The sequence below is a fragment of the Amia ocellicauda genome, chromosome 3 (genome assembly GCF_036373705.1).
Source record: "Amia ocellicauda isolate fAmiCal2 chromosome 3, fAmiCal2.hap1, whole genome shotgun sequence".
NCBI lineage: Eukaryota > Metazoa > Chordata > Actinopteri > Amiiformes > Amiidae > Amia > Amia ocellicauda.
Window position 1 is genome coordinate 45206155 of NC_089852.1, and position 14184 is coordinate 45220338.

General features: G+C 40.3%; 2 protein-coding genes across 2 annotated transcripts; both read right to left on the reverse strand.

Annotated features, from left to right (window-relative positions):
* Window positions 1-1016: 1016 nt before the first annotated feature.
* Window positions 1017-1997, reverse strand: LOC136747175 (olfactory receptor 1E16-like). The gene has a single exon (XM_066700131.1). It carries the CDS (start codon window positions 1995-1997, stop codon window positions 1017-1019), a length of 981 nt encoding a protein of 326 aa, XP_066556228.1.
* A 5698-nt stretch (window positions 1998-7695) lies between these two features.
* LOC136747176 (olfactory receptor 1E16-like) lies at window positions 7696-14184 on the reverse strand. Its single transcript, XM_066700132.1, has 2 exons — window positions 13231-14184; window positions 7696-7728 (listed from the first exon to the last, which is right to left on the reverse strand). The coding sequence occupies exons 1-2, from the start codon at window positions 14182-14184 to the stop codon at window positions 7696-7698; spliced, it is 987 nt and encodes a 328-aa protein (XP_066556229.1).

A 14184-nucleotide genomic window follows, 5' to 3' on the forward strand; every position in this document is an offset into this window, starting at 1 on the left:
GCAGTATCATGCACTTCCACAAGTCCCCACCTGAGGTCGTCATTGCCCTCTCCATACCAGTCACCTCTCCCAGCTTCAATCAGTCACTCATTCAATCTCACAACACCACTCTGATTACTCACCATACACCTGCTCGCCATCATCTCCTTCTCCCACGAGCTTTATGAATCCCCCTGCCCCATGGACCGTGACAGAAACGTCTGCATGCACTCTAAGGGACTAGACCCCCTTTACAGACGTTCAATCTCTGCTGTTGAATCTACCCCTACTCTTCTACCTGCTGCTTAATGAGGGAACTAGCAATATTAAGAAACAGATGGGATTATAAACATAATAAATCTTATAATACAATCTCAAACCTATTTTGTTAGTACGTTGGATCAAACTTCTAGCAAACATCTTACATCACAAAATAATTTGCTTCGTACAGCAATGAAAAGGTATAAATAATTTCAAGTTTATTTTGCATTGCACTTATACATTTCTTTTTTCCGTTTATTGTGGCATTACTATGACTTGACACCAAATGATGGAAATACAGCAGAAAAAAAAAAAAACATATCAACACCCCCTAAGCTCTCTAGTCTGGAGCGGTCAGCCAACAGGGGGCAGATTAACTGTCACACACCTGGCACAGCCTCATTATAGTGCTGTAAGAAATAAACTGGCATTCTGACACCGTGGGCCTGTCTTCAGTACATGAAACACAACATTTGCTCAGGAATTAGTTCACCACAATCAATCAGTGTTCATTCTCCCTTTCTCTTTCAGTGTGTATTACCAGACTAAAACCATTTTAACTTCACTAATTTGATTTAAAACCACATTCTGCATACGCCCACATTATTGCACATATTTTCTCACATTCTACATTTTGCATAGTAATTACTTCTTCCCAATAGACATCATTCAGTGTTAATCCTCATTTTCTCTTCCAGTTAATATTACCAGTGATTTTATGTTCACTCATTTATTTTTAAATCACATTCTACTTACGTAAGTCTTATTATCTCAAGTTATTTGTCTGTTCCATGCAAATTTAGCTTGTTCCTTTTTCTGTAAAGCTTTTTTATTGCTGACATGATTTCCTCTGTTTTTAAAGAATAAATGATAGGGTTCAGCATTGGTGGAATGACACAAGCCAAGGATGTATTAATTATCCTGGCATTTGGATGAATGGTGAAGCTCAATGTGGCAATACAAGTGGCACAAATTGGAAGATAAAAAATTGCCACCAAAATTAGGTGAGAGGTGCAGGTTTGCATGGCTTTCAAACGTCCCTCCAGTGTTGCAATTTTTAACAAAGCAAATATTATACATACATAAGATAACGCAATCACTGCAACTGGGGCCACAAAAAATATTGTTGTTCCAAATATTCCCATTATGAAAGTTGGAGAATTATCATTACAAGCCAGATTAATTGCAGGTCCATAATCACAAAAATAGCTGTTTATCACTATAGATATACAAAAGGACAATCTGGTAAATAAAAGTGTGGTTGTAATTGCTAATAGTGCTGTGATAGCCCACATTACTGCTAAAATCACAACCATCGAAGTATTGGTGATAATGTTGTGATATCTCAGTGGAAAGCATATAGCAACAAACCTGTCATAGGCTAGTACAACAAGAATCAGTGACTGCAAGGAGGAGAAGAAAAGTACAAAACACATATTGGCCAAGCAAGCTTCATATCTGATGAACTGAGAATCAAAGAGGAAAGTGTCAATTAACTTTGGTATAATTGCTGTGCTGCTACAAACATCAACTATAGCTAAATTAAAAACGGCAACATACTTAGGGGTGTGAAGGCTACGCTCCATGTATATAATGAACAGGATGAAGGAATTACCTAATATAGTTACCACATAAACGAAACACAAGAAAATATAGTAATACTTTGCATTTGGTAGATTAGATAAGCCACTAATATAAAAGAACTGAGGCCGAACAAACGTAGCATTCAGAGGAAGTGTTGAATTTGGGGAGCTCATGGGCAGGTTTCAGTCTTCAAGCTCTCATCTGTAATTAAAAAAGTCATTACCTTAATTTTAATTTAATATTAACACGAGAATACGATATGGGCACATGTGCAATGGACATTGATCTTTCACTGGAATGCCCAAGTATTTCTTTGCAAAAACAATTCAGCCACTAAAAATAAGTGTACATAAGTGTACGGTGTACTGCATTGTATGTACAGTCTATGAACCCAGCATACAAGTATGTCTCTTTTGCATAATTATAACATCCAACCTAGACACAACAATTCATTGGCTGCAAAAAAAAAAAAAAACTCAAGTTTACTGATACAAGTTAATTTAGTTCTGATGTGATAAGGTTACAAGTTTTACCCAATATTTAAGTGCTAAATATACAGATCAGTATTCAAATGTTGAGTCTTCCTGTAATGTCTTATTATAATGTATTTCCAGCCAATTTCTTAGTTATCGATTTGATGGCATGCAGACTACATAAACGTCTCAAGTACAGCATACATTATAAAGGTAAGTCTTTATTTTCTCTACTGTGTATTTCTAGAAAATTATTTTAACACTCAATCAGTGATAAAAATAGTAATTAGTTATATGCTTAATTACAATGTTTTAGGCAACCAACATATACAGACACCAAATAACAGTAAGAGAATGAAAATAATAATACTCACCACATATAAATATAATGATAAACTTATAAGCATCAGGACTTGAGACATCTGTTTGTCCTGTTCTATAATAAAAGCACTTTATGTGGTATTTTGTTCTACTCAGATGAGTGAATCATATTTATATGCTGCGACAGATACAGTATTATAAATGATGTCACTGTTTGCACCCCAAGGTGGTGACGGGAGGTACCTTGTAGATCTGTATGCATATTGGTCTCCTGTGTGTTTCTAATTGTTTAGTACATGCCCTGACAGTTGCCAATAAAATACTTAAACTCATATACTCATTAAAAAAAATATGATTGTATTAGCAAGAAAATAATATATATATATATATATATCTTAAGTATCTTAAATGAAATTATATTATAACTACCTGTCCCAGAAACCTTATGTCCCAGATGGTGGCACCGGCGGGTGGTCAAGACACTGGTAACCAAAATGGCTGACTATGCCACTATGAGGGGCCATTCATTTTTTTTTTTTTTTCATTTTTTAATTATATTAAATATATCACCCAGCAGTGGATCACCCAAAGATGTTTCCATGAGTTAATATACTATAGTTAACTAGATATAGTCTGATTGAAGTAACAATAGTTTGTCTGCAATAGAATGGCATGTCAGTATCATGGTTTAGGGTTCAGGGACTAGGCCTACACCCTCATTTACTGTGAGTAAGATTTTGAGTCTGCCACCTTAGGAAATAATGACCCTTCTTCTGAAAACACCAACATGATAAAAGCATAGCCTATTAATAATAAAATACAGCATACAATAAAACATAGCGAGCAACATATACACAAGCCTCAGAGTGTACACTTGTAAACTTTAATGTAGGCTTCATGAATTGTATCTTGGTTAATGTCTGCACATGAATGTCCACATGGATTTCTCCGTCATTCGGCTCTAATGCCTGTGACCCTATGAAGGATCCGCTCTCATCTCTAACCAACTGGGCACACTGTGCATGTCCAACCCAACATCTCCACCACGTCACTTTGGTATATATTTTTTGTGCAACGTGACATATTTTTTCTGGTATATGATATATCCCCTTTGTTATACGATTTGTTTTTCTCTGCTATATGAAATATCCACTTTGGTATATGGTATAGTGTGGTTGAAGCTGAAAATTTGGGAACATTTAAAAATAAACTGGATATGACCCTTTGATCACTAACTTATTAATGGACACCAAACAAGCACGATGGGTCGAATGGCCTCCTGTCGTTTGTAAACTTTCTTATGTTCTATGTTCTTACATTTGACAATCAAACGTTACTGTAAATTCATTATATGTGGTCTCTGTATTGTTATATTGGACATTTTCAGTGTTTTAGACTAACAAAACAACTAAACAACATTAAAAGTCCAGTCAGATAAAACCCTGCATATGGTTACAAGCTTTGTAGTGATAAATCAGACACCCTGGTTTGATTTGTAATTTGTGATTAGCAGTTAAAGTGTTATTTAGTTTATTATAAAGTAAGCTATTTGTCAGTGAGTGTCCTGCAAAAAATCCTCTATCCTCTATCTCTTCTTCTTGACTACTTTATCTTGTTTCTAATTCTCCCTCTTTTCCTCTAGTATCACAGGAGTATCACGACGCACAGGGCACGCTGGACCACAGCATGCTGTCAGGAAGGGGATACTGTAAGTGAAGGAGTCGGTAGGTGGGTGCGTATACAAGTTCTGTATCTTTCGTAATTGGTTTAACCTTTCACCATATTGCCTCAATTTACTTGTGTCATATTCTTATCACAGATATGTGTAATCCAGAATATTTATTAATAAACCAGTTTACTTAATTTAAAGAGCCATACATTCCCTTCCCCATATCCAAGCTGTTGTTGGTGTTTTTATGTTCCAGTCTTTCTGTCTCTGTGCTTTCCAGCATGTCTCCACTCAGCCCTGTTGCCAGAAAGTCACTACGCCCAAAGTCCCGCTTGCTGCTATGGTCTCACTCCACACCTGGCTTGTACCCTGTCCTGCTTTCTCCACATATCCTGTACTGCTTGCAGTCTCTGTCTCTCTCTAAGGGAATCTCTCATGCTCTGGATCTGCTTTGTTGAGTCAGTTCTGCTCTACAGTGCCATATTCATATAACAGGAGCAGCTCTCATGGGTGCTCGACTGGAAGGTATAGTCTGGTAGGTTCTCTTTATCTCCATCCGAGGCTGAACCTTCCAGGATGTGCTGTCAAGGCCAAAGGGGAGGTAGGTAATACAATGCCAGAAGCATGTGCCTCGCAGGGCTATTGAGGCTCAACTAAAGCTAAAACCAGGTACTCGATAGAGGGAGCCGGTCCTGTCACATCCAACCTAGACACAAATAACTGGTCAGCATGCCGAATGTCTTTAGTGTGGTTCATGTAGAACCTAAGGGCCTGCGCAGGTGCAGGTGTAGCCAACTCTCCTCCTCCAAAGAGAAGGGAAGAGGATGAAAAGCCATCAAATCTACCGGCCTGTTCATATAGAAAAGAGATATCCCTGGACCCATCCCCTGCAAAACATACTGATGAGGGGTGTAAGGACAGATAATGCAACTCTCTCACACATTTGGCAGATGTTATCACCAGGAGAAATGTGGCCTTCAGTGACACTAACCTGAGGTCAGCTGATTGCAATGGCTCAAATGCAGTCTTGGAAAGTGCTTCCAGCAGTACATCAAGGTGCCAGGCAGGCAGGGAAAGGGCATGGGGAGGTCAAAGTAAACAAATGTGGCCCAGGTGGCTCGCCATCGATCCAGGTGTGACACCCGGAGATGGCCACCAGGTACACCTTGGGCGTGGATGGAAACTGCTCCTGCAGAAATTGTACTATGAACCTTGTCCTGGCACCAAGTTTGGAAAGTCTGCCAGTGGTAGGAGTAATGTGACCTTGTAAAGGGAGCTCTCACCGACTGTATTGTGGACACTTCTGCTTCCAACAGACCCCAGGATGTTGGATGATCCTGCTCAGAGACCAGGCCCAGAGCAGGAGCAGGCCTGGGTTAGGGTGCCACAGTGTGCACTGTGCCTAGCACCGCAAGTCTGCCCTTAAGGGGAAGCTGCCAGGGCTGTCTGCTCAGGAGGGAGACCAGTGCCTGTTTGCATAAAGCGTCTGAGAGTGTTAAATCAGTCCTAAGTGCCTGAATGATCAGAGAGTGTCAGTTTGGTGCTACTTTAACTCTTAGGAGTAAAATTGTCAGAAATGCGGCACTATCAGCAAGGATAAAGGTGGTGAGAATGGTGCCGTGTCTGGCAACAGGGAACATGCAACAATGTAGCAGTGATGATTTGGGACCATCTTCACAGACTTCAAAAAGCAGAATTTTTCATCAAACATAAAGGCATTAACAGCACAGTTTATAGACAGTGTATACATTTCCACAACACTGTGCGGCAAATACCCCCAAAACAAGCTGCAGTCATAATCAATGATAATACTTATATAATAATATATAATATTGAACACTACAGGAAAAATAGTTAAATAACTATAAATAACTGAGTAGGCGCATTGCATGTGCTGATCCGGTGGCAGAGTTCAGCAAAAGGTGAAGCCGGGGGAGATGGGCGCATATATGAGTCATACCCTGTCCACACCCGGTACCCACCTCGCCTTCAACAGCCACAGTTTACAGAAGAATAGTCTTCAAAAGTAAAGGTAAACAGAGACTTCCGGTGGCTTCTAGCCAAGATGGTGGCTTAGTTTGAGAGCTCCCACACTCATCGCCCGATTTATTAAAAATATACTTATTATTTCAGTGAAGGGCACACTTTGCTACTACCTGTACACAATGGAGACACCAGAGAAAAGGGATTCGTCAGCCATGGACTCGAATACCCCTTCCCCAACGATGAAAGCCAAGAGTAAGAAAGCCAGAAAGCAGCTACTTACCTTTGAGTTCCCAGCACAGAACGCAATGGAGCCCGGCGGCGCGGATCCACGGGGTCAGGTGCTGCCTTGGCTAACAGAGTTGCAGCTTCATTCGCTCAGAGATTGTATTGTGGAATGCATCAGGGAGTGTTTAAAAAGTGAAATCACTGCTGAGATTAAAACAGTTTTTACCGAAGTTAAGTCTATCCAGGCTCGTCTGCAGAAAACCGAGAAGATTTCCGCTGCTTTCTCCACTGTTGACAAGCAAAATAAGCGAGTAGATATTCTCCAGGCTGCCCAGCGCCGAAACTGGGACAGCATTAAAGCATTGATCGCCTGGAATGGATTTATCTATGGGCAGTTCTAGAACGCTTTGGTTTCGGTCGTTCTTTTATCAATATGATCCGCACTTTATACAGCAATCCTACTGCATGTGTGCAGACGGTGTCAATGTTATCCCCTCAGTTTGCTCTTGGCAGAAGTACTCGACAGGTCTGCCCATTGTCACCATTATTATTTGTCATTTCCTTAGAACCATTGGCACAAGCTATTAGACAAAACAACAATATAGCCCCCATTACTGTACAGGGCTCCAAACACCATATATCACTTTATGCTGATGACATTTTATTGTTTCTATCTGATATTTCTGATTCAGTCCCTAATGCGCTTCATTTAATTGATCATTTTGGTAAACTCTCACAATACAAAATAAATTGGTCTAAGTCTGTTTATATGCCTTTGAATCGTTTGGCCACAATAACCCCTCTTCCCCCTCATATCTCTATTCGGCCGCAGCTCACAGGCTTTAAATATTTGGGCATTAAGATATCCCCAAATTTCCAGCAGATTCGTAAAGAAAATATGCTTGAAGTTCTAAAAAAAGTAAAAACAGATTTGACTAGATGGTCTCCATTACAGGTTTCATTATATGGTAGGATATCAGATGAATATACTGCCTCGTATTAATTTCCTATTTTCTATGATCCCCAATTCATTACCTCAAAAGTACCTTGAACAAATACATTCTATTATAACTGGTTTTATTTGGAAAGATAGGCGACCAAGGATTCGGTTGACTACTTTGCAGAGCCCTAAAACATTGGGTGGCCTGGCGGTACCCAATTTTAAATATTACTACTGGGCTTTTCAGCTAAGGGTATTTAAAACGTGGCTAGATTTAGGTTGTACAGCTTCTTGGCAACCAATTGAGGAAGCCTTAGTTAAGCCAATCAGACTCCAGGATCTTCTATTTTCCACTCCAAAAGAGAGGGCTATTTCTCTTTGATTGTGTCCAATCATTGCAAATTCATTAGATATATGGAAGAAAGTTAACCGATTTCTTGGCAACCCCTCAAAACTTCACAAGCTTTCACCTATATGGAACAATCCCTTTTTACTTACAGGTTCTCGGACTTTTACTTATCCACCCTGGTCCTCCCGACATATTCATATTCTTAGTGATATGTTTGATGATAATGGCCTTTGCACGTTCCAGGACCTTAAGGATAAATACTTGCTCCCTGGTTTTACCCATTTCATGTACCTCAGACTCCGCTCAGCCCTTCGCGCCTATGGGGTGCCATTGGATTCTATGCTACCTAGCCACCCTATGACTAATATATTTGCATCAACAGTCACATCAAGAGGCTTAGTTTCTTCTCTATATCACTTTTTTCTATCCTTTAAAAATAGCTCCCTTCCAGTTACCTTAATATGGAATAGAGAGCTTGAAAAACTAGGTGGTAGTCCTGATTGGGTAGCAGTATGGGACAATGTCTTTTCGTCCTCAAAAAATCTAGCACATTTTAAACTAGCACATAGAATATATGCAACACCATACCGACGATTCCAGATGAAGATAGTTTCAAATCCTCTCTGCCATAAATGCACTCAGGGTATGGTCGGAACGTATCTACATATGTTCTGGGAATGTCCTGAAATTGGATGCTTATGGAAATATGTGGCCATTGTGCTTTCTGATGTGATTGGTGTGAAAGTTCTATTGAGTCCCCAACTGCTCCTTCTCAGCGATGATTCCCAAATGAATATTAGCCTTCAGACACGACGGCTCTTGTTGGCTGGACTAACAGCAGCTAAAAAGTCAATCCTACAAGGTTGGGTGGAGTCAGAGGTACCCTTAGAACGGGTCTGGTTGCAGTCATTTGCAGATATTGTTTTGGTGGAGAGAAGTACAGCTAGATTGCATCATGCCAGTGCAAAAACCGTAACGGCATGGACAGATGCCTTTTATCATCTCAGAAGCTTATTTTAATTAGGCCCTAGGGCCTAACCACTACCCCCCCTTATTTTATTTTATCTATTTATTAAAAAATATATATATATACTTGTTTTAGAGCTCCCAATTCTTAGTTTGTATCCATGTGTACTATGTCCAATTGTTTTATTTTCCTGTTATGGAAAACAAATAAAAAACAATTGTTCAAAAAAAAGAAAAGTAAAGGTAAACTAATGTACAGCTACTGTTCCTATCACTGTTGTGAGAACACTCCATTTGAAGACAGACATCACCCAGCTTCAAGTGTCATGGATGATAATTGGCCAATTTGCACTAATTATGTTGTCACTGTGTATTAGATTTGTTTTTACTTTCTTATTTTGCACTGTTTGATTACTTTTCTGAAATCTGTATTTTATATATTATCTATTGATTTCTCTTTCACTGTGTGTTTGCATTTTCACTTTATTGATTTTTTTATTTTTATTTGATGAACGTGTGTTTCATTATGTATTTTTCTTTGGGCCAATCACTGCGCACATTACACAGATCACCCACATTCCCAGCACCAATTGTCCCCACCTGTGTTTCCTGCTCCGGAGAAGAGTTTAAAAGCCCGGAGGTGGCTGAGAGACAGCAGTGAGATTCAATCAAGTATAAGAGAGTGCATGATACCCAGAGTGCAGGCTCATTGGAGGCTCATTGGAGGCTCATTGGAGGCTCATTGGAGGCTCATTGGAGGCTCATTGGAGGCTCATTGGAGGCTCATTGGAGGCTCATTGGAGGCTCATTGGAGGCTCGAAGAAAGACAGGGGAGAGGTACGAGGACTGTGCTGAAATAAATTGAGGGGAGAGTGACCCGGCTCCCCACCTGTGGGCTCCAGGCAGAAGACAGACGAGCGCAGGATGGCGCGCTTGATCGCGGGCGAGGGAGCCAGAGACAGGTGCTTGGGAGCTGGATGCCCCGGAACAATGCCAAAGAAAGGGGGGTGTGGGCTGCATCTCCACCCGGGGGCCAGGTGAACGGGAGACAGGCGAGCACAGGATGGCACCCTTGACTGCTCGCCAGATGGCCTGGTAATGGGTGGAGAGGGTGTGAGCCCCACTGTGTGTTGCGTGTTTTCCTCCCCTGTCTGCAGCCCCCTGAGCCGCTGGGCCGCCGTCTTGGCTACCCCAGATGGGACGGAGACACTGTGAACGATGCACTGAGGCACTTTAATGACTTGTACACAGCAGCAGAACTTACAGTGAGGGGAAAAAAGTATTTGATCCCCTGCTGATTTTGTACGTTTGCCCACTGACAAAGAAATGATCAGTCTATAATTTTAATGGTAGGTGTATTTTAACAGTGAGAGACAGAATAACAACAAAAAAATCCAGAAAAACACATTTCAAAAAAGTTATAAATTGATTTGCATGTTAATGTGTGAAATAAGTATTTGATCCCCTAAAAATCAGCAAGATTTCTGGCTCCCAGGTGTCTTTTATATAGGTAACGAGCTGAGATTAGGAGCACTCTCTTAAAGGGAGTGCTCCTAATATCAGCTCGTTACCTGTATAAAAGACCGCTGTCCACAGAAGCAAGCAATCAATCAATCAGATTCCAAACTCTCCACCATGGCCAAGACCAAAGAGCTGTCCAAGGATGTCAGGGACAAGATTGTAGACCTACACAAGGCTGGAATGGGCTACAAGACCATCACCAAGCAGCTTGGTGAGAAGGTGACAACAGTTGGTGCGATTATTCGCAAATGGAAGAAACACAAAATAACTGTCAGTCTCCCTCGGTCTGGGGCTCCATGCAAGTTCTCACCTCGTGGAGTTTCAATGATCATGAGAACCGTGAGGAATCAGCCCAGAACTACACGGGAGGATCTTGTTAATGATCTCAAGGCAGCTGGGACCATAGTCACCAAGAAAACAATTGGTAACACACTACGCCATGAAGGACTGAAATCCTGCAGCACCCGCAAGGTCCCCCTGCTCAAGAAAGCACATGTACAGGCCCGTCTGAAGTTTGCCAATGAACATCTGAATGATTCAGAGGAGAACTGGATGAAAGTGTTGTGATCAGATGAGACCAAAATCGAGCTCTTTGGCATCAACTCAACTCGCTGTGTTTGGAGGAGGAGGAATGACCCCAAGAACACCATCCCCACCGTCAAACATGGAGGTGGAAAAATTATGCTTTGGGGGTGTTTTTCTGCTAAGGGGTCAGGACACTGCACCGCATCAAAGGGATGATGGACGGGGCCATGTACTGTCAAATCTTGGGTGAGAACCTCCTTCCCTCAGCCAGGGCATTGAAAATGGGTCGTGGATTGGTATTCCAGCATGACAATGACCCAAAACACACAGCCAAGGCAACAAAGGAGTGGCTCAAGAAGAAGCACATTAAGGTCCTGGAGTGGCCTAGCCAGTCTCCAGACCTTAACCCCATAGAAAATCTGTGGAGGGAGCTGAAGGTTCGAGTTGCCATACGTCAGCCTCGAAACCTTAATAACTTGGAGAGGATCTGCAAAGAGGAGTGGGACAAAATCCCTCCTGAGATGTGTGCAAACCTGGTGGCCAACTACAAGAAACGTCTGACCTCTGTGATTGCCAACAAGGGTTTTGCCACCAAGTACTAAGTTGAAGGGGTCAAATACTTATTTCCCTCATTAACATGCAAATCAATTTAGAACTTTTTTGAAATGCGTTTTTCTGGATTTTTTTGTTGTTATTCTGTCTCTCAATGTTAAAATACACCTACCATTAAAATTATAGACTGATCATGACCTATTTATTATGAACGTTGCTACTGACTTGACTGAATATTCCATTATTTACAGAAGGAGGAAAAGGAGACGGCACATTTGCACTATTATTTATTCTTTTATAGACTTTTAAGGAACTGCTTTTACTAACCTTTGCTTGTTTTTCCTTGTATGTTTCTTTTGTTGATTTAAGTTAGGGATTTTAGCTATTTTATGGTCTAGTAGTTTTAGTAAAGGTGATTTTATATTAGCTTTTAGATCTGTATTATTATCATTGTTTGATCTCCCTGTTTGAAGTAATTATTGCCCTGCACCAATTTGTAGTTTATTGTTGCTATGTAAAATGAAGATTATTTTACGTGGGGTACATGGTGGCATGAGTTCTCTCCACTCAATAAATAGAGTAGCATAGGCAGGACCTAGATCTGTTGAGTACACAGCTGTGCTGCCACCCATAAGCTGTCACTAGTATGACGCCACACTCATTCTCTGCCTCAGCAGGTACCTTCAGCAATGACCCAGATGCTGTCATCCATTGCATTGTTTCCACAGCCCCAGTTTCTACATTTACCACTCCTACTGTGCCTTCCATTTTCCTTGCCTTGGCTAATTCTGCACGTACTCCCCCTTCAGTCTCTACTGTTTTCCTATAAGTTCTTCCTTCCTGTTTCTTAAGTAACTCTTCTCAATCATTTTACTCCTATTTCTGTTCCTTTATGCACTCCATCTCTACCTTTTTTGATGTACTTCTCACAGCGTGTCAGTTGTACATGGCTCTATCCTGCTGTCACAGATACATTTATAAGATGCCTCTGTGAAACTCTGCATTACTGTCAACAGGGGGCAGAATTACCTGTACAACGAGTTTCCACACGAGACAGGACAAACAAGTGAGTTTGTATGTGAGTGTGTCTTGATGGAGTCAGAATTGCAGTGTAACATCACCTCTTTGCGAAGTAGCCCAGCATCAACAACACAGCCTAGATCCCCTTTACAGACTTTACGTCTCTGCTGTTGAATCCACATCTACCCTTCTACCTGCTGCTTAATTTGATTTATTAATCAAATGGGTTAATAAACATAATAAAAATAGAATAATAAAATCTCAAAGCTGATTTGCCAGCATGTTGGATGAAACTTCTAGCAAATGTCTTATATCCCAAAATAATTTGCTTTGTACAAAATTGAAAAGGTATAAAGAATGCACTTATTATACATTTATTTTAAATTTCATGTGTAATATGATTTTACATCAAATTACGGAACTACAGCAGAAAAAGAAAAACACATCAACACACAGCATTGTTCCCCTGAGCTCTATTGTCTAGAGCGGTATACCAACAGGGAGCGGATTAACTGTCACACACCTGGCACAGCCTCATTATTGTGCTGTAAGAAATAAACTGGCATTCTGACACTGTGGGCCTGTCTTCATTACATGAAAGACACATTTTACATACATCTTAAAAGCCCACATTATTGTGCTTATTCTCTCAAATTATTCTACATTTTGCATAGGAATTATTTCACCCCAATAGACATCATTCAGTGTTTATCCTCATTTTCTCTTCCAGTTTATATTACTAGTGATTTTAGGTTCACTAATTTCTTGTAAAACCACATTCTACATACATCTTTAAAGTCTACATGTCATTGCATATAATATATAATTTAAGTTATTCTTCTGTTCCATGTGAATTTACATTGTTAATTGTTTTGTAAAGCTTTTTAATTGTTGACATGATTTCCTCTGTTTTCAAAGAATAGATGATAGGGTTCAGCATTGGTGGAATGACACAAGCCAAGGATGTATTAATTATCCTGGCATTTGGATGAATGATGGAGCTCAATGTGGCAATATGAGTGGCACATATTGGAAGGTAAAAAATTGCCACCAAAATTAGGTGGGAGGTGCAGGTTTGCATGGCTTTCAAACGTCCCTCCTGTGTTGCAATTTTTAACAGTGCAAATATTATACATACATAAGATAATACAATCACTGCGACTGGCGCCACAAAAAATATTGTTGTTCCAAATGTTGCCACTATGAAAGTTGGAGAATTATCATTACAAGCCAGATTAATTGCAGGTCCATAATCACAAAAATAGCTGTTTATCACTATAGATCTACAAAAGGACAATCTGGTAAATAAAAGTGTGCCTGTAATTGCCACTAGTGCTGCAATAGCCCACATTACTGCTAAAATCACAACCATCGAGGTATTGGTGATAATGGTGTGATATCTCAGTGGAAAGCATATAGCAACAAACCTGTCATAGGCTAGTACAACAAGAATAAGCGATTGCAAGGAGGCAAAGAAAAGTACAAAACACATATTGGCCAAGCAAGCTTCATATCTGATGAACTGAGAATCAAAGAGGAAAGTGTCAATTATCTTTGGTATAATTGCTGTGCTGCCACAAACATCAACTATAGCTAAATTACAAACGGCAACATACTTAGGGGTGTGAAGGCTACGCTCCATGTATATAATGAACAGGATGAAGGAATTACCTAATATAGTTACCACATATACGAAGCACAAGAAAACATAGTAATATTTTGCATTTGGTAGGTTAGATAAGCCACTGATATAAAAGAACTGAGGCCGAACAAATGTAGCGTTCGGAGCAAGTGTTGAATTGGGGGAGTTCAT